General features: G+C 39.6%; 1 protein-coding gene across 1 annotated transcript in view; it reads right to left on the bottom strand.

Moving 5' to 3' along the window:
• The window catches only part of kif21b (kinesin family member 21B), a gene marked incomplete at its 3' end in the record, with an annotated part of 83607 nt that extends 65574 nt beyond the window's left edge, over positions 1 to 18033 (bottom strand). Inside the window, exon 1 of the mRNA XM_081357746.1 lies at positions 17632 to 18033. Coding sequence (XP_081213872.1) covers positions 17632 to 17672 — 41 coding nt within the window. The 5' untranslated portion in view covers positions 17673 to 18033. The remainder of the gene's footprint in view (positions 1 to 17631) is intronic.
• Between the last annotated feature and the right edge of the window lie 3279 nt (positions 18034 to 21312).

The raw sequence follows: 21312 nt of genomic DNA, 5'->3' as shown, positions 1-21312 counted from the left end.
CACTGATTTTCACTTTCAGAAGTTAAGGGATGTTTTATTGTCAAAAAAAGAATGTGAAACACGTATGTAGGTTATATCGTTTTAAATATATTTGAAAGATAATTTGTTCATTTTACACACTTTAAGCATTATCGTATCGCATTATTAAATGAGTTATCGCATATCGCATTTTTCTTCAATATCATGCAGCCCTAAACACAGTTCATAGACGTAAAGCTGAAAAACGAGATAAATAAAATGTATTTTTATCCTTCTAAAGAGGTTCTGTTTTGAGATATATAAATTTAGAAGCTTTTCAAGATCAAAGAGATTCAATTGTGGCAAGGCTCTATTGTTTCACTGACATATACTGATGTATCGCTGAACAACGGCTTGTAAATACCGTTCTAATGTTTCTCCTAGTGGGCCATAAAAAGCTCTCGGTTATCTCGGACAGGTAATGAATAGAAAGCGGACGTCTATTCCGTCACCACACTTCCTGTCTTCTGTGTGTAGAGTCACCAAGGTGGCTGTGTTTGGACTGCCACACTGGTGCCTGCTCCGAGAACAATGCAAGCATGTGATTGTAAAACATGTGGCCCCAGAAAGCAGAGGGTCATGTGTGAAGCTGATACAGCAGCACTGAAGTGACACTGCATTGATAGCCTTTGAAGTCAGAGAACGAGGGAAACTGTTGTTCAGTTCATTCAGTGTCCGAGTAAGCAGATATTCAGTTTCGACTCCTGAAAATAATGAACTGAAAAAGGCAACAACAATGGGGCCTCATTCACCAATATCTTCCTAAGAACTTTCTTAACTTTGTATTTAATAAACTTCCTAAGAAAACTCTACCTCGGATTCACGACATGTTCTTAAAACAACAGAATTGTTCGCACATGTGTTCTTAGGATTGATGAATCCCATGTCTTCGTAATTGAAAGCGCGTGCCAGTTGTTCCTAATTAGCATAAGAAAAAGCCCTGCAAATTCCCATATACGGACATTCAGGGCCGGGTGCAAGAAAAGTTGGAGAATGTCCAAAAGACGCACAGATCGTCCACCGATCACCAAACCAAAAAAGACCTTCAGTAATTCTGAAATAGAAATTCTACTGCAACAGGTAAATGCCAAACAAGGCAATATTTGATTTAATCAGCTTAATTGCTTAGTGTGATTTTTTTTCCCAACAAATGATCAGAAATACATTACAGTAAAATACTACCATTGTAAACGGCTGTAGAATTAAATAAAATGCAGTAACCAATTATTTGGAGCAAACTGTCATCACTCAAATGTGCGTAAGAGTGCTCGAGTGTGCGTAGATTTTGTTCTTAGCTAAGAACAAATCCAAGATGAGAAAACATTAGTGAATGTCAGAATCTTCATAAAAAGTGCTTATGCGAGGTTTAAGAACACATTTCTTCGTAAGAACGGTTGGTGAATGAGGCCCAATGACTTTGAAAGGTTTCACTGTGAGAGTCCATGAGAGCTAGAGGACAGAAGGGCTGATGTTGCTGTACTAGAGTCAATTTAACTTTTTGTCGTTGAAACGGTCGTTAAGAGTAATGGTTGACATTTAATTACATTTGACAAATAAGTCAAGTTACTGCATTGTGATACAGAACACCAGACATTGCAACTCTCCCAGAAGTTCTGGAAATGATATACAATATCCTGGAAGTCAAGCGTGTGAGAGATAAGCCCTGTTTCCAGTTGGTATTAATATGTGTTTTCAGTGATCTGATCATAAATGGTCCGCTAAGACACTTTTCACCAGGTATTATCATGCGTTTCATATCTCCTGTGGCCATCTGCGTTAGGGGTGGGGGACAAATTTGATTCTTAGATGAACCGGTTTTAAAAAGTTAAGATTTCTTAGCTTAATGTAAAACGTTCAATATGAACTCTAAAACTAAAAGATTATGGTCATCAGATTCTAAATAGCCAGGCAATGTTTTAAAAATGATTCACTAAATGGTCATTGAGTCTTCTGACCATCAGTGTTTCCCTTTGTGAGCCGGTCATTTCCCCATGTGTGCATCCCATTATTCAGGGTACCCCCAGGATCCTCCAACTTAAATTCAAGGCTTTTTAAGACCTTTTTAATACCATTTCAAATGAAATTCAATGCCAACTTCGTACCAATTCCGACAGAAGTATGAGGGGAAAATGTCAAATCTGTATACATTTTAAACCCTAAAAAATAATTATGTACAAGTAGACTACTTGAATTAAATAATACATTTTATGTAAATTATCAGTCATATAAAATATATACGCAGCAGCGTTGTAGCGTGCACGTGTGTAGGCCAATGTTAATTTTGGCAGCCATTTTTGAATTAGTCTTACTCTTCATCTTCAGACGAAAATGCTTATCGGTCTTAGTCACATTTGAGTCATTCTGCCTTTCATAGTGTTAGTTGACGAAATGTGTTTGCATTTTTTGTCAACTTTTAGTCATTACTTTTAGTCAAACTGCAGTTACTTTAATTTTGGTAGCTATTTTATATGTAGTCTTTAGACAGAAAATGTCATAATTATTCTCTCTAGGCCAATTTGATTAAGCTTATGAGAAATTAAAATTAAGCTAACAGGCTGTATTGACATTGCACTCTATAGCAGTAGCACTTGTGCAATTCTACATATCCCTTTTCCTTAGTTCTCCAATTTTTGTAGAGTGCCGTACCCCCTCTCTTCCACGACTGCAGTCACATCTTTCCATTAAGGGACAATATTTGCCCCATTTAATCGATTTTTCCATTTCATTTTCACCTTTATACCTTTAAAAAATAAATAATGCTTTAAATAAAACAATGTTCAATAAATATTCAATGTTAAAAAACGTTAAATATTAATAAAAATATGATATTAAAATCGCCAGTAGGTGGCGGTAACTCATTGTCTTTGTCAAAGCCACAGATTTTGTTGCAAAATAAAGCAATAAGCCTGACAATACTGTTTAAAATGTAGTACATCGCTTAATGTTACCCCCTTTTTTTTTTCTTTTTTTTCTTTTTTTACTGTTGTATAAAATCAATTTGAAAGTCACATTTGAAATCGTGTGGATAGTCGGGAAACATTGCATTCTTGCTCGCATAATGATCAACATTAAAAACACTGCTGTATATCAGCCTGCATTTTGATCGCAGATTTAGTCGCACAAACAGTGCAAGCGGCTCATGACAGATCTTCTCAAATGAAGATCGCTGAACTCCAGCTTGTCTGTGTTTTCAGATCATCCGCGCTGCTTCAACAATGTAGAGAGAGCGCGCGTGGATGGCCAGATACTACTGAAAAGACGGGGTAGAAAACGTTCTTTTAACAGAAAAGCTCTGATTAGTAACCATAGTAACGGGTGCGCACGCTTTCGCGCGTTCTTCTATGACGTGAAGCGCGAGGTGCACTCAACGTTACGCGACTAATTTTTAATTAGTCTACAACAGTTAATTTTGTTACGGTATGAATTTAATCATAGAAAAGGCAAAAAAAATTAAGACCTTTGTAACAAAATCCAAGACTTTTTCAATGCTTTTAAGACCCCGCGGGTACCCTGTTATTGATCACATTGATTTTTACAGAATAATACAGTACATTACTCTCAAAACTCTTTTGAAAAACACAGAGAAACAGAGCGCATGGAGATCCAGGTCATGGACAAGCATGTACAAAACTAGCCTTTATTCACGGCACTAAACCACAAGGACTATAAAAACCAAAGCAGACGTTTTTCTATCTAATGTTGACCAACCTAATCGAACAAGAATCCAGTTTCCACACAATAATCCAATTTTCTGCAATGTGTCTATTTCTACTTCGTCATCGTAGCTTCCACTTTTGGATGGAGACGCCACAGCTCTGCAGGTGAATAATAGCCTAGCGTGCTAACATCTGCTACCACAGACGCCATATGAAGCTCCTGAGGACCGGAAGAACGGGCGCTAGCTAACCATCTTATGGTGAATCGGGAGTTTCTGGCTTGGTTTTCGAGTCCCTTCACGATTTTGGCAGACTCTGGGATTTTCGACTGTGTTAAACTTTACCTGAAGATGCGCTGAGAGAAAGTGAAAGGACAGACCACAGCAGGAATATTGGCACACCTCATTTATTAAACGAGGGGCAGCTGGGAAAAGCAGGTGAGGAAACAAGCAAGTGAGGATTGCCAAGGTTCAGGTCTTCCAAGAACAGACATTAGCCAGGATAATCAAAGCCCAGAACCAAACAACAACGGCAGACAATCTCATCTACACAGGCTTTATTGTGCTGCAACCCATTCTAGCTCCTCAGCATATTAACACAGTCTCTCTGGCCAGCCTGAGATTGTAATTGAAAAGCTTGAGGTATAGGCTAGTACCTGCATACTCGCTCTCTCTCTCCATCTCTCAAGTCACTTTGTTAGATTGCACTGCTTAATCTCCATAACTCAACAAATGGCACTGCCACTCCCCTGCACTCACAAAACCGAATGCCTACGCATGCAAATCCAACACGCTTAAAAATACACAGATGCAAACACACACACACACAAGATGACCAAACCACAATTTGGACATTAACAATCTATAACATTCCATATAAACTTGCATACACAGAATTATACAACTTGAAAGTGAATTGAGGCTTAAGTATAGTATCGATGTTTTCATTATTCAGTGATCGTGTCGCTTTAGAAAACGTACAATCGAGCCGTATGGAATAATTTGATGTACTTTTTGGAGCTTTAAACTTAAGTATTAGGCCCTACTGACATTTACTGGATGGAAAAAATTATTTTGTGTGTTTCACAGAAGCTAGCAAGAAGTTTTTAACAACATGTGGGTGGGTATATGAAACCTTTTTCTTTTTAGTATGAACAATCTCTTTAAAAATGTCATCTAGGTAGGAGGCTCGCTAGGTTTTGTAACGAAGCAAGAGGACTTAATTAGCACAGACTCATTTCCACCCACCAATTGACAGTCTGACGAATGAAACAGTCTTTCTGAACCGTCGACAACGGGCCCAATTAATGGTTCACACAGACCTTGAGCTCTGATTCCTAAACTCCCGTTCTCAGGCCTACAACTCCCAGAGGACCGTTCAGAGATCTGTGAGATCCGCAGGATGGGATTACCCCCATTACAGAGATCTGAGGAGGGCTTTACGCACAAAATAATCGTGTGCCGGCCGGTCGGGGAGGCTGAGGGCAAGAGCAACAAAAAGCAGAATAATGAACGAAAGCAAGCACAGACATCAGGGAAAATCATCAAAACTGTGTGTGTATCCCAGCTGCGGGAGTGAGGTGAATAGGTGAACAATTCCTCAGCGTCTGCATCCGGACAAGGACGGGATACAGTAATGCCACAGTATTTCACCTAAAAAGAGATTCTGGGCCAATCCACACCTCCCCATCAAAACCATCACATTACATACTCACTTTCTCTCACAATGAGGGTAAAAAAACACAACAAAACAAAATGAAAACATTAACACAAAAAACACATTTGCATCAAATAAAAACACACAAACAGAAAAATCCCAAAACAAAGTTTTAAACAGCATACTACTCTTATTCTTTCTGCAGTATGCAAATCTTCATTATAGAGATGCACGGCCACCATATCGGTATCAGCTGATATGTGATCAGTTTTAATGTTATCGTTATGATTAAAAAATTTGTCCGATATATTAAAGCCGATAAATAATGGATTATTTCCTTTACCTGAGACACGTCAGATGTGCACTGTTCAACGTGATGGTTTGCTTGAACAGGTGAAACTCAAAAAATTTGAATATCATGCAAAAGTTAATGTATTTCAGTAATTCAAATTAAAAGGTGAAACTAATGTATCATATAGACTCATTACATGCAAAGTGAGATATTTCAAGCCTTTATTTGTTTTAATTTTGATGATTATGGCTTACAGCTTATGAACATTTTCAAAACTTCTGAGATTTTGAATTTAGGGTTTGCATAAGCTGTAAGCCATAATCATCAAAATTATAACAAATAAAGGCTTGAAATATCTCACTCTGCATGTAATGAGTCTATATGATACATTAGTTTCACCTTTTAATTTGAATTACTGAAATAAATGAACTTTTGCACGATATTCAAATTTTTCGAGTTTCACCTGTATGATTGGAATCACTTCAAAAACGAAAATGCAGTCAAATGCATTTTCATTTCAGTGCATCCCTACTTCTTTATGTATGAAACACGAGAGATGACCTGCGACATTTGCCAAATACTGCATCCCACAATGCAATGGGATAGACTTGACCTTCCATTTCCAGTGTGATGAATGAACCGGAAGTAATAACAACTCTGTCTTTCTTGACACATTATTTGATCACACTGCCAAAAAATAATAATTTTACACATAACTTTAGAGAAATACGTTCCCTAGATGGCATTTGCTAAATTAAACATGCAATATAATGATGCCATAGGGTTAACAAGATTCCATTCACACGGTTTTAAAGGAGTGATTCTGGCACGTCGGTGGATTTCCAGAGACTTGATTCAGTCTCTCCTCACTCAACACCCATTTCGACGTCAGATGGCACACTGATCGCAGCTGGGAGTGACATGGAGTGCGAGCTTAATGAATGAGAGCTTATTGTCTGATAAAAATAAGTCTTCGGTGAAGCAGCAGACAGATTCTATTCATATGAAAAGGCTCTTTATAAAAGATCACTTCTAAATAATTGTATTCATCAGTTTATTACCTTTAAACAAAAATGATGTCCGACTCAACGGCCTAAACCACAGACATGGTAATCAAGCTCTGAATAGGTGTCACATTCATCTGCTCCTACTGGCACCGAGCAGCAGACTGAATTTGCTGGACCAGAGAGCAGTCCACGTCCCAGCACGATCCAGCCTGGGTGGGAGTGAAGGAGTCAGTGACCAAGGGTGACCAAGCTATATGCCATCAATGTGTTTTGTAAGCAGATGTGTGTGTGTCTGTGTGTAGGGAGTAAAACACCTCCAAACGCACAAACACAGACACGTTGTGTTTTCAAAAGGCTCAAGAGAGAAACGTGATGCAAGTCATGTACAAATGAAAGGCCGTAGAGACCAGGACAACACAACCCCAATGACAGCACAATCAATCCAGCAACATACAGATCTCAGCCAGGGGCATCCAGGCTTTTGGTGCGGTAACACTGGCGAATTTGGTTGAAATGTATTACCTGCAAAAAAGGTTGTCAATAGTGTAGTGATGCACCAAACGCCACTCACACAGGAGTCACTTTCTTCACTTACAAATTGAACACAAATTATTTTTCCCTTTCGCAAAATTCCCGATTGCATAGATTCCTGTTGAATACACTGGATTTGGCTTGTAAATGTGACCACACATTTTTTAAGTTTATAATAACATAACTATAACATCAGAATTTCTTAACCTAAAGAGTACTACATTTACATTTCCTGTGGTCATGCAAAACTCTTTTTAGCATGTTGAAATGTGGTTGCTAAGGTTTTTTGGGTGGTTGCTAGGTGGCTGCAAAATCAACAGCGTCTTACGACCAAGTTTCTATGATATTCTCGTCTCCGGAGTCCAGATATGGGTTCGTTCTTCAATGTACACCATATACCATTCAAAAGGTACTCAAAAGATTTCTATTTCAAATAAATGCTGTTCTTTTGAACGTCCCATTATCAAAAAATCCTGGAAAATATGCATCATGGTTTCCACGAAAGTATTAAGCAGCACAACTGTTTTCTACATTGATAATCAGAAATGTTTCTTGAGCATCAAATCAGCATATTAGAATGATTTCTGAAGGATCGTGTGACACTGATGGAGTAATGATGCTGAAAATTTCATTTTACAATGCATTCACAAAGAAAACAGCTATTTCAAATTGTAATAAAAGTTCACAATATTACTGTTTGACTGCATTTCATCAAAGCTTGTTGAGCATAAGTGACTTATTTTTAAAAATCTAACTGTAGTGTAAAATCTATGGGATTTTATGCCAGTTTTACCATACACCAGGTGAAAATCAAAATCTGATTGCTTAGAACCAAGCAATCGTTATATACGCCAACATTTAATGAGTAATAATAAGTGATGCTTGCTTTAAAAGCTGCCATTAATAAGGGAGCAAAACCCGTTTCATCAGAGACCCCCGGCCCCGTTTAAGCTCCTTACTGCCTCAGATACCTAATCACCAGCTGGCCCCTTAGATCCGTTAAACAACTTCTTTATTATCGTTTACAAGCTGTGCGATGTCCAGAAGGTCCCTGTGAACAAAGCAGACGAGCCCAAGCTGAGCGCTCCAAAACCTGGGTGGACTGAACCCGTGGGACTGTCTCGGCCCTGGTTCTGTTAACGCAGTGTGAAAAGAGTATTACAGGGACCGGCGCAAAGGGTCCAGTTCTATTCACTTCATTGTCCCACAATCCCCCCCTCCTCAATTCGCAGGAGAAAAGAGGGCCTATGGGAGGGGGCTGGAGAGGGCAGCAGGGGGTCAGCTTGATTTCAAAGCCCAGGGTACGAGCTCGTCCTGAAAGGCTCTCGGACTGTCCGGCAGGGAGCCAAGAGAGTCAAGCGGAGCATGAAGGAGGAAAAATAGCCCATGTATGTGTATTTAAAATGCACAAAAGAAAAGCCCTATTGAAGTTTCCTGAACCTTTGCTGAAATTTGAATAAGAGCAAAAAAGGCCTTCTGTCAGCAAATGGTTCAGAAACACAAAATGCAAAAACCATGAAGTCCTCCAGGTTAATTATTTTATAACTATGATGAGATTAAACACGACCAAAGAGGATACGCTGGGAATTACTAATGCCATGCTCCCTTGATCCCAATTAAAGTCTTGAAACAAAGTAAAAGTACATTACAAGTTCACACACATTTTTAAAACAACTAATCTCTCTTAAAGGGACAGTTCACCCAAAATTAAAATAGACGTTATTCATTCAACCTCAAGTCATTCCAAACTTTCTTTATTCTTTTCTTGCAAAAGGAGAAATTTTGCAGAATGTTCATGGCTCTTTTCCATAAAATTCCTTTAAAAAAAACAAAAAAGAACAATAAAAACGCAGCAAAAATAGTCCATAATAGTCTTCCAGCGCTGTACGATATTATAGCTTTGTATAAGGAGACAGACTTGAAAAGCTTACAAGCTACAGTTTATCCATGCATCCAAATACTTCGCTACTATATAGTAAAAATGTAGGCAAAGAGTATCCAGAAGACTTGCTATGGCCCTGTCCCAAATGGCACACTTTATCTGCATTTCCTAGTGTGGTCTAGTGGACTTCTCAATGGTCGCCGCGTACGAGTGATCGTGATCCACAAGACCGTAGGGTGTGCTAATGGGCATTTTAGACTCTAGAAGGGTGCTCGCGAGCTGATATGAGCCCTCGATGGGCACTTTTGCTGAGCAAGCACCGTTCTCCCCGACAGCGTGGACTCGGAGAAAGACCACAAAGGCTTACTTACCGCAAAGGCCATTTCTGCCAAGATTTTGAAATGGAAACTCCATCCCATGAGGCCACAGGAGAAGATTTGTGAATGGCACTGAAGCGACGCAAAAGACACTAAATTTGGCCAAACTATTAACAGTTCTTTCTTATCAAACATGAAATCTGCGTATGAACAAATCATGCTTCATTTATAACTTCTCAACTAAATTGTATTCTGAATTTAGGTAAAAATGTAGGAACAACTGAAACCACATGTATGCAAAAAAAAAAAAAAAAACATGGGTGGCCCTATAAACGTCTTATGACATTTTATACAAAATAATTTATCTTTATACTATATATTTCATTAGTAAAAGAGTAAGAAAGGGTGCATTAAAGCTTGAGCTCAGATATTCCACAGCAAAAAGGCAAATACTGGAACATACATTTGGCTGATGTTGTAATCTAGGTCTGTAACTTTGGACACGTGGTCGCTCATTTAGAAAACCTCAAATTCATGAGGTCAAGAACAAATTCATGTGTGTGTGCATGTGTAGCGAATAAAGCCCTATTCGCACGGGACTAGTATTACCTGGTGACCTCTGGTCATTTGTAATAATTGCGGAGGTTGTCTGTGATCTTAATCCTGTGTGTCTGTGATTTGTAAAGAAAAAATTCACCCGCTTATAACCTACCATATTTCGCCGAACACCGAGGTCCTGTGATGATATTAGTCCCGTGTGAATCGGCATCTCTGTGATTTGGCGAGGTCGTTTATAATTTTTTCAAGGTTTTTGTTTCCTGTGCGCCTTTTTATCCATCTTTCGTGAAGAATTGAGGCTGCGTTGGAGTGTTTGATAGTATTTTGGGTGCTGGGTCATATCACTATACACCACATAACTATACAGTTTGCAGAAAGAGAAAGCTGAAAACCATCAGAAGAGCAAAAACAAAAAGAATGATTAGATGGAGATGAATTACATGTATAGCAGCGGTGAGGAACATTCTTCTGTTTATGATATATCACACAGCTAGACCTATAATAACGACGACAAGACATTTCCAAGCAAAAGCCTATTGACATCATATCCGGGAGATAAGTCAGTATATTAGAGTAAAATCCCAGGCTTCGCTTATCCCGTGCGAACGCGCCACACAAAATTCAGAGGTGGGGGGGTCATTTCTAAATCACACGTGGTCCCCAGATAATACTAGTCCAGTGCGAATATGGCATAAGGCAGAATTTTTTCATGTGAAGTTCTCCTGTGTGTATAAACACACATAGAAAAGAACAGCATGAACAAACATTCTGCAAAGCATCTCTTTTGCATTCCACTGAAAAACATCAGTACTTTTTATAATAACATCCCGTTTATGCTCCGTCAAGAACATCTGATGCGTTTAACGCCCTGAAATCACGCTGTAGTGGCTTTACTCTACGGACCAATGTCATTGCTCTTCGTGAGAGAGTGTGACATATAGCCATTTCTTACAGCCTTCACACACACACACACACACACAGAGAACAGTGATCCATCACACACAAATAATTAATAAATGCCTCTCTTTGTATGCTTCCACTGAGAGCTAATGTTGATTTTCCTATGCAGTCCTTTGACACCGAAAGAGAAAAAGACACTTCCTGTTTTCTCTTGCCCTCTCTGTTGCTCTCTGACTCTCTCTTTCTCTCGCCACCTCCCTTCAAGCCTCTTCCCCTTTTCATTTGAAACACAACCGGCCTTTTCTTCCAACCAGAGGACGATGTCTAAAAGAACAGCATCTAATTGACTCAGAGAGACATTATCAATTGAGGCTCTCATGTCAGTGAATCACGGTTGTGGGTCTGGAAGGGCTTTTAAAGGGAAGCCCGGAGGCGAACGGACTACTGGGTGCACGTCTTCACTGAAACTAGCGTCACAGAAACGTACCTCTGACCCCCACGCGATCACTTCCTGAACTCAGCACAGTCAACTACACAATCTACTGCCTTGAACAGCGAACGATTTCCGGTGGAAACGGCAGGAAGGAGAGTCATATTGAGATATTCAGAATTAGCGTCTCTAACCTGAGTGACTTTATTTGACATGCAGTGAGGAGTGTGTGATGATGATGACATGGTCTGTTGATGAAAATTTTGACTAGCACATACCACAGTTGGGAGCAAACAATTGCTGCATCCCAATTCAAATACTTAAACTACACCCTAAAAGAGCATGGGGTCCCAAATCCACTCCTCGCGCCTCCCCACACATTTTGTAGGCTATTTCTCTTTTATATGACACGCTAAATTGAGAGGCGTGTTCCATTCAACGCGACAAGTGGACTTACAAGGGTATTTCGTCGTCTTTAAGGAAGCTTGTATGCTGTTTGTGGGTGCATACTGGAAAGTGCATGTGACGCAACAGTTACAAGTCAGCTATCATGATCACGGGTTCAATAAGATAAGACATATTGTATTACCAAATTACATTTATTTTCATATTAAACATCGCAACATACATTTATCATTCATTATAGTGTTTTTGTAGCCTAGAAATCTAGACGCACGCTAGCGGCAGCACATTTTATTTTGCAGCCAGGGTCGTCTAACAACTCTCCGTTGACTTTCGAGCTGGAAAAACCAAACTCTAGTCAGGCCAATCACATCGTGTATAGAGTCGGTGGGCGGGGCTTAACATAATGACGGCAGAGTTGCGACGGTTCCGCGTGAATTCCCTGCTACATGAAAACAAAGAAGATGGGTCTTTCGAATCGGCTTTGTCCGTGACCCTGGAGGACTTGGAGTTAAGCTTATCTTTGAGAAAAGAACAAAGAACGGCACTAAAGTCATTTTTAAAAAAAGAAAGATGTGTTCGTAGTTTTGCCGACCAAAGTTTAATCTATCAGCTAGCTCCGCTGGTGGGAAACGCTCTGGTCGGTTGAAGCGCTATCCTATTGCGTGCAGAGGGAATTTGAAAGACAACCGTTTATCCGCCCCTCGGATTGAGCCCTGTCAGTGGCGTGTTCCCAGACCCAACATCTTGATGTGGGTCTGACTTGCCAGGCTAGTGTTTTTGAATTGGACAGATACGATTAAGTGAAGTTTGTAATTAAATAATATTTATATGGGGGTTTTATACACATGTATATTAAATAAAAGTATGGTAATTTGTATTATATTTATATACAGAAGAATATTATTGCATCGAACCATCAGTTTCGTCTGTGATTGACATTGCAGGGTATTCTGAATAAATACATTTTGTAAAAATTAAGTGAACTTCAACTGATATCCCCTGCTCAGGGAGTAGGGAGCAGCCAGTGACAACTACGTAGGGACCCTGTCAGCTTCATGCACATTCATATTCAATTTTTATTTGTGTTCGTAGTTCTGAACTGAATCCTCATTTAAAGTGGAATGGGCTGTGGGCAATATCAATTTCAACATACTATGCTTTGGGACACACTTATTCAAATCTCACTCACTATTTAGGATGGCTAGTATTCATATGTGCTTGAGTTTTAAACTCACGCCACCCTTCCTGCCCCCCAGGGCGTACAAATATTTCATCAAAAGGCAGTAGAGAAACAGGGACAGACAATGGTACAGCCCATGAGGCTGTTGAGGAAGTCATTGTATTAATAAGCACTAAAGAAGATGCTCCTATTCCACATTTTATGCAGCACAAAATAGTTTAGCCAACTTGAGAGCATTTCTGCATGCCTAAATTAATCCTAAACTTCTTTAATCGTCTGATCTGCCACAGGCTTAAATGGTTAATACTGCAAGTGCAGCTTAATGAAATGTTCAACTAAATATGGCCCATGCAAACCAATCTCTTATTCATATTCCCATTGAATCCAGAGAAAAGACCCATACATTCAGTGTATACAGCATAAGGGTTACAGAACAGGCAGTAAGCAGGTCACCTCTACAAAAGACACTGTGCGCTGTGGGACGTATTTCAACTTGAGCTGCACTGTCCAGGTTCTTTAATAAAGCTTAATGGATGGCCAAATGGGCTAGTCTCGATTACAAGAAAAGCAACTGCTAAGGTCAGAACACATTCAATAAACTACTGACAATCACAGAGGGGCCAATGACGTGACATTTTTTGCTCAGACCGACTACTAAAAAAAGTTTTTAAAGTTTTAAATTGCTTAATTTTATTTTGATCTTTTGGGGGTGGGGTGGTTGTCTTTCACAGGAGTCAAAGTGTTAGAATGTCAGGGTGATACAACTATTTGAAAAACGTTTGTCCGCCAAATTAAAGTCATGTGGTGCAACCATCATGCAGGAAAAAAAGGAAATGACTGTCAAAGTCAGTTAAGTTTTTTAAAAACCACAGCTCATGTTTAGTGGTGCGACTCCCCCAAAACAATATTTATGAATTAATAATCTAAAATAATGATTAAGATGTGTAGACTCGTACTCAGGGATTCAAGGAGTAAGTAAAACATTTTATTACATTTTAATTTGATGGTTACACCACATGACATTTAAGTCCTTAAATTATTATTTTTTCAAACCACATGAACCATGCTTGTTTTTTAGACTAGATGACTTAACACATTTTTCTATATTTCTCTGTATCATACACACTCTAATTTGTCACTGACCCAGTGATCACCATGTAACTCCAGAGGATGCCAAGGACCCTAAAACTCTTGGGGGAAGCTATTCCCATAAACAAGGCAATTACGAGTCTGGTTCCCAGGAGCCTCGACTATTAACATGATCCCCCCACAAACTCCTGCATTCTCAGCCAGACCCTTGAGAAAAGATCACGCCGTGTCAGTAGGAAGCGGACTGGACACATAAACAGGTCAGGCGTTTCTCAAACTGTCAGATGCAGGCACTTATCTAGCAGCCATAATGTTTGAGCTCCGTTCAAAGTAATATTTCTAAAAACAGTTAGTGATGTTAGAAGATTCCCAATGAAATCATCAGACGCGTTATCTCGAGACCCTGAAGGAATTCCTACGAGACCCTCCAACTACAGACAGTCTGACGCCACAGTATGGATAACCTTCTTTATCAGGCAAGAAAATCATCAGCAAAACAAATTTTCACTTTGTGTCTAATTTTAAAAGCGCTGTTGAGTCAACACTCCTGGAGAACGTCTCACTTGTCTAAACCAGGAGGGAGAGGAGAGATGGCCTGCAGATGACACACACACACACACACACACAATACAGATGCAAACTCCCACCCACAGAGAAAAACACAATCAATCTCTCAACCACAGGCTTTGATGGTGATTAAGAGGAAATGAGGTAGAAAAAGGGTCAACTCATGAGAAGTGAAGCTGAGCTTGCTACTTCGATGTTGAGGTCACTTATTCTCACTGTGGCAAGGACATTCTGTCTCTCAGTAATAATGGAGAAGTAGTTTATTTCACAAAGGATGACAATGACGTGACATACTGTAAATACAGAAGCGTTTATTTAACCGCTCGCACTACTGTAAATTAGTCTACTGGTAGGAATTTCATCAAGTAAGAGCTTCTAAACTGTCCATCATCGTCTTGTCTTGTGCGTTGTTAGGGTGGGCATCAAGGGAGATTCTGGGTCAGCAATCAAGACAATCTGATTGGCTGATGTCCTCAATGTCATCCAAGCTCAGTCATATCCTTCCTGCCCTTATCCAATGACTGCTGGGAAATCCCAAAAAAGAACTGCCAATGATGAAATAAACACCATTTTGCAGGATTTCACTGCTTTCTTGTTCTGATTTTAGTGAATTTAAACTTGTCCTGAAGGTTAATATGACAATTCATTGCTCCCCAATGATTGCCTTTGCGAAATAAACCATCGTTTGTCAATACTTTCGCACACCTCCTCAAACACTTTGTTTTACAATAAATCAAATCTAAAAGCTAGATTAAATCACACAACTTCAGACCGATCTGCAGTTGGGCCGAGCCAGAATCAGTCTGTAGATTTTGGACCCCCAAGACTCTGATTCCATCCAGTTGGAGGATATCAAGGAGGAAACTAAAGACAACTCAGTACATTGAATCATAGCAACTACACCACCCAGCTCTAATCACAATGTGATGGAAGTAACGCCAGATTATTTCTTTCATATTGCAATCAATGAACAATTTACCTCGCACAACTGGGGGTAGGAGATATCGAAAAGGTCCATTTAAAATTAATTAAGTGCAATGTTTCGGTCCCATGACCTTCATCAGGTATACACGTATTGTTCTGAAACGGATTATCGGAAAGAGAAAACAAAAACAAATGCAGGGCTGGTGCTTGGTTCAATTCATTGGTTGCTGATCGGATGGACGCAGATCTTATGTGCTCTTCAAGTCGACTCAGAAATATCGTAATTACAATTTCCAAAAACACAACTGAACCGGAATTCTATGAGTTGGAAGGGCATGACAAATTTTTGCCCTCAGACTACAGTATTCGATCTAGTCAGAAGATATCAAACATTTATGAGATTTTGAGCCAACTTTAGATGAAAGACTGCATCCAAATAAGGTGGGTTCATTTTTCAACAACAGCAGCCAAACGAAAACTGATTTGATTTTCTAGAATGCCATATTTAGTGTTAAGATTTCACCCATTTATTAAAGGGATAGTTCACCCAAAAATAAAAATTCTGTCATTAATTACTCAGCCTCATGTCGATCCAAACCCGTAAGACCTTCGTTCATATTCGGAACAGAAATCCCTCCATTGACTGCAACATTATTACCACTTTCAAGGCCCAGAAAGTAAAGACATCGTTAAAATAGTCCATGTGACTACAGTGGTTCAACCTTAACGTTATTTTGTGTTCCGAATATGAGCGAAAGTCTTACTGTTTTGGAACGACATGGGGGTGAGAAACGAATGAGAGAATTTACATTTTTGGGTGAACTGACCCTTTAACGTAGTAAACCGCATCTGCTATAACATCTCTGGCTACGGTTTACTAATTTCGTATAATCACTTTGTCGCCAATTACCTATTAATTACCATCGAAAATAAATGACTTTCGGGTCACTTTGTCTCTGCACACTGCTGTAAGTGTGAACACCCCTTTATGTTAAGCATACTAACAGTGATGCTCGACTTAAGCATGTGTTTGAGGAATATCAATCCAGTCCTGCCTTGCAAGCACTGGAACTGGATCCACACAACAGTCTGTATATCTGGATGAAGTATAGCTTTAAATAACAGTCCGCCTTCATGATGTTCAGCAGAACACGTGGGTCCACTTCATTCATTGATGTAATGCTCCCCCTCCCATCTGCAGGTGTGACCCAGAGTGAGCGGCAGACACAGTAAAGCACGCTTACTATACAAACCGTGCATCAAAAATCAACCATGCACCTGCAACCACACTCCCTGACACAAAAGATCCACTTCAGTCTTGCATTACTGCAACAGCAGGTCCATTTGGCCCTTTCAAACAACACAATGCACGCATGCAAGCTCACAGGAGGGGCTTCCAGAAATGGAAATGGGGACAGAACACACCCAGACACTGGGTTTGATCTCTAAACTGCTCTATATTCTGGTATCAGAGTCAGACTGATCTGAAGGGGATCTAGACAGTTCTCAGACCACCGCCTCGAGTCATGCTCGTTCACTGCTCCTGACTGCTGACACGCGCTTCAATTTTACGACTGAATGATGACATTAGTGTGATTGGCAATTCTGATGATCATTGCAGACGAGTGTGAATCGATTCGATATTGATCTATGGCGATATTACCCACTGGTGTGGGGTTTTAACAAAGGAAATAAGGACATTGAGAAGGAGCGCGCGCGCGTCTTTGTCATTATCACCTTGCAGACATTCCTGCATCATCTGATGTCCTTCAGCATTTATGCAAAACTCATAAAGCAATTAAATGCACCTTACTGCACACTTGTGCACAGTGCACGAGACAAGTCAAACCTAAATGTAACTTATGTCTCTATATGCATTATGCATGTAATTATGCATGCATGTAACATGCATGTGGCGGCACATGGGACTATAGTTCGCGCACATCTGTGTTTGAGACTTGCAAGAAATTTTACATTCAACGGGTTGCAATATTGCATCTATGTGCATGTGCATCACCGGGGTCTTACCTTGTGCAGCACACACCCAGAGAATTGCAACACCCTGTTTGTCCTACAAACTCTTTGTTGTGAACGTAAATAAACAGTGTATGATACATAAAACATATATGTGATAGCACGAACAGTGTATTATACTACAAACAATGCGAAATGAAGGTTGCATATGGGCACAGTCGGCAGATTCTGACAGGCAGGCTTACCTTAAAGAGACCTTGACAGAGCAGTCGTTTTGTGTCGCCATGCTGTGTGTTGTCGTTTCACCTCGCCCGTCAAAAAGAGAAGTGATGCCGCAAAGTTCTCGCAAAGTTGAGCTGAAAACACTGTTGTGCGTTAAAACGCGCGCGACCGCTGCGGTCCGTCAATCAGCGTTGCGCAGCCAGACATCGCCGTTCACCTCTGTAATACAGACGAAATCAGCACAGCGATGTATAAATCGCATGATACATGAGGAACATTGGCATATTTTCTTCTTTCGAGCTTGTATCCTGTCATATGTGCGAGTGGCGCTCGAGCTTCCTTACATCCGAAACCTCACACAGCGATCGTGTCCTCGCGTTCAATGTGCAGCGCTACTGAGAGAGGTGTGGGCGTGTCCACGCAGCGATGATTGACAGGCCTTTCGACCACACATAGCTGCTGTTCCCGCCTACACGTGGATTTAATTGACCAATTAGAGCTCGGTGTATTAGCCTTTAAAACAGACTCAGCGGTTATAGATTAAACGCAACTTCAGCGGACACGTCTCTGAACGCCGCTTTGAGAAATACGGTCATATTAATGAATCGGTTCGTTCGAACGCTTCAGTGCAAAACTAAACCCCTTGAAAAACGATTCACTAGCCCGTTTAATTCTTCACTCAAAGTTACCGAGAAATGATTTAACGAATTAACGTGTTGTTTTATGTTATTTAAGCTATATGTTGCCTAATTCAAATGAATGTGTTTCTCTTAATTAGCCTATTACATGTTTAAAACTGTTGATCTGAACAAAGAGTGACATTAACGTAAACCATGTGAATAGTTTGACATTTTTTGTTCACTTTTTCTCAAATTATGACTGTCCCACAATTGTGGGGACACAACCGCAAATAAAGTTTTTTTCTAAATTATGTAGCCCTACTTGATAAAATGAAGAGGTGAAATAAGAGACGTGATGTGTAAGAAAGAAAGCTGATCGAAATCAAGGTAACGTTACTGAGCAGAATTATTTATTGTGCAACATCTTTAGTCAAGCTTTAATTTGGTCAGATTATGCAAAAATGTGAACAATTATTTGTATGTATTCATAGACTTGACAAAAAGGTATCTTGTTTTATTAATTTTGTTTTATAATGCTCCTGTGATGCATTTTGACAAATTGCGAATCGGTTCAACTGAGTCATTCAAAAGAATCTGTTCAAACGAACGATTCATTCGCGGAACGAAAGTCACATCTGAAACACATTTAAGGGCTGCAAACGGAGAATTGCTCTGGGTTCGAGACTTGTGGTTTAAAGCAGCCCATTAGTCTCAGACCATGCAAGATAAAACAGAAATATATTGGATATACATTACCATAATGACAAGCGTGCTGGCCCTCGGTAACAGATTGGGAAACAGAGACACTTTTTTTACAACTTCACTTCTGCTTTCAAAGTGGAACCATAAACTTCAAAGTTTAAACAGCCAGAACAGGAACAAAAGCATGATTTATATTATATCCTTACATTTTTTAAAAATACATCAGCCTAAAAAGAATTTGTCCTCAAATAGAAACCAAATGCAATTGTTTGAGCTTGTAACTTCGATCTAACACTATATATATATATATACACATTTAGCAGTTGCTCTGAGATGGGGAAAAGCACTTTGTCCAATTCACCACAAAATAATTTCACAAGAACACCAGTTTCCCGTGAGGATTACCCATGTGGACAGATCGGTTGCAGCCCTGTACAAATAGCAGTTAAAACATAAAGAAGCTGTTTCATATAAATGAACGCATGTTGCACAATGCAGGGCAGCCCACAGTCAGAGCTTCTGAACCCTATTCAGGTGATGAAGCAGTTTCGAAGATACAAATCATTCACATAATGTCCCGTCATGACACTGCAAAGGAGGAGAATGTTTACGAATATCCCTGAAAACCCCTTTTCTGGATTATTCACTTATGTAAGTGTTATTCAGGGCTTGCATATGAGCATTCAACGCTTGGGGGTTTAACACATCACATGATGCTATTTTAGAGACTTAGGAGAGGATTGTTTTTGCGGTAATTTGGGTAAGCCGATGTTTTTGAAAATGCCTCCTTACAGTCTTTCACCTTTCACCTTATTTTTTGGATTTACATATAAACATAGAAAATGTTTAAATTCTGAATGTGTGTTCAGAATTAAACATTTCCTGCATTCCTATATAGTACCCACACACATATCCAGAATATTTCTGACAAGCAAAAATCTGAAACTGATGGACCTACAGCAGAATGACAGAAAATGTGACTTGCATTTTCATTTTTCTTTGATGTTTCCATAATCCCTTTTGCGCAGTTTGCTATATTTAGCTTTGAGGTCATAAGCTGATTCAATTTCACATTCTTCAATCAACCTTTTCTGCTCTCTGGAAATGAATAGTATTATGTAGACAGTTTTTGCGGCCATGGTTAACAAAGGACTAAGCCCGATTCATTAAACTCAACGAATTTAAACGAATTAAAGTTGCAGTCGAGCTTCTGACGACAGCGTTCGCTGCGGTGTGTGTTTACGAGTCCCGGCACACTTCACACTAATGGTCGCCCCACACCAGACAAAAGCTTCATACAATAGCCAGGAGTGGAGCGGTGCGGTTGACTCGTTCAGCGCATGTCTTTGTGTGTGTGTGTGTGTGTGTGTGTGTGTGTAAGGGAGTGTGTGTGTGAGGGGGGCAGATTAGCCACAGACCATGTCTGTTTCTATCCTGTGAATACAGTAGCCGAACATTTGGGTATAGAGCGAGGGAACGGCCAGGCACAGAGTCAGCTGACGGCTCTGACTTCATCTAGGTCAGTCTGCTGTGTGTGTATGTCTGTGCCCCTGGGCTACACACACACGTTCACATACAGACTCCCTCATCCGTCCCCAAATTACATCCATCCTCCCCCCCAGCAACATCACCATCTGTGTGGGAAAGGGTCCTGCCAAACACCCAGGTTACAGCCCAATGTTCACTTCATTCGGCCTAATGTGAAAAGTCAACTTGCAACATGCTGACTGTGTATTTCTACAGTAAATAGAGCGCTAAAGTGGTGATTCATTAAAAAATGAAAATTCTGTCCTTATTTACTCACCCTCATGTCGTTCCAAACATATATGACTTACTTTCTTCTACAGAACACAAAAGAAAATATTGTGAAAAATGTTGTAAACCAAACCATTTTGGTGACTTCTATTTCTCAAAATATCCTCTTTTACGTTCCACATGAGAACGAACATCATAAAGGTTTCAAACAACATGAAGGTGCATGACTGAATTTTCATTTTCTGGTGAACCATGTACCTTGTGAAAAAGAAGTGTGCTTTATTCTACTGAATGTGCTCTACTTCAAATCTTAAAAGTATATTATTTTTAGTTTTATTACTTGCAGGTTATATAATAATGATGAAATAAAAGGCCAAGTGTAATTCAAGAGAGTGCACTTTCATGTTTTCTGACACACTTAAGTATGCTTTTAGAAGTGCACTTCAAATTTAATCACACTTTAAAGAATACACTTATTTTGACTAACATACTAAAGTAAATTCTTGATTATAATTTTACCTGTATAGTGTTAAATAAAATATTACAAGTTAAACTAAATGTAATTAACTTACATTTTAACTTACATAAATGTATTTTAATAAATACATGACATACAAATTTCAATAG

The sequence above is a fragment of the Scardinius erythrophthalmus genome (assembly GCF_964197995.2).
Source record: "Scardinius erythrophthalmus genome assembly, chromosome: 25".
Taxonomy (NCBI): Eukaryota; Metazoa; Chordata; class Actinopteri; order Cypriniformes; family Leuciscidae; genus Scardinius; species Scardinius erythrophthalmus.
Note: the sequence above shows the minus strand (reverse complement) of the source record. Positions and strands in the feature narration are given on the sequence as shown.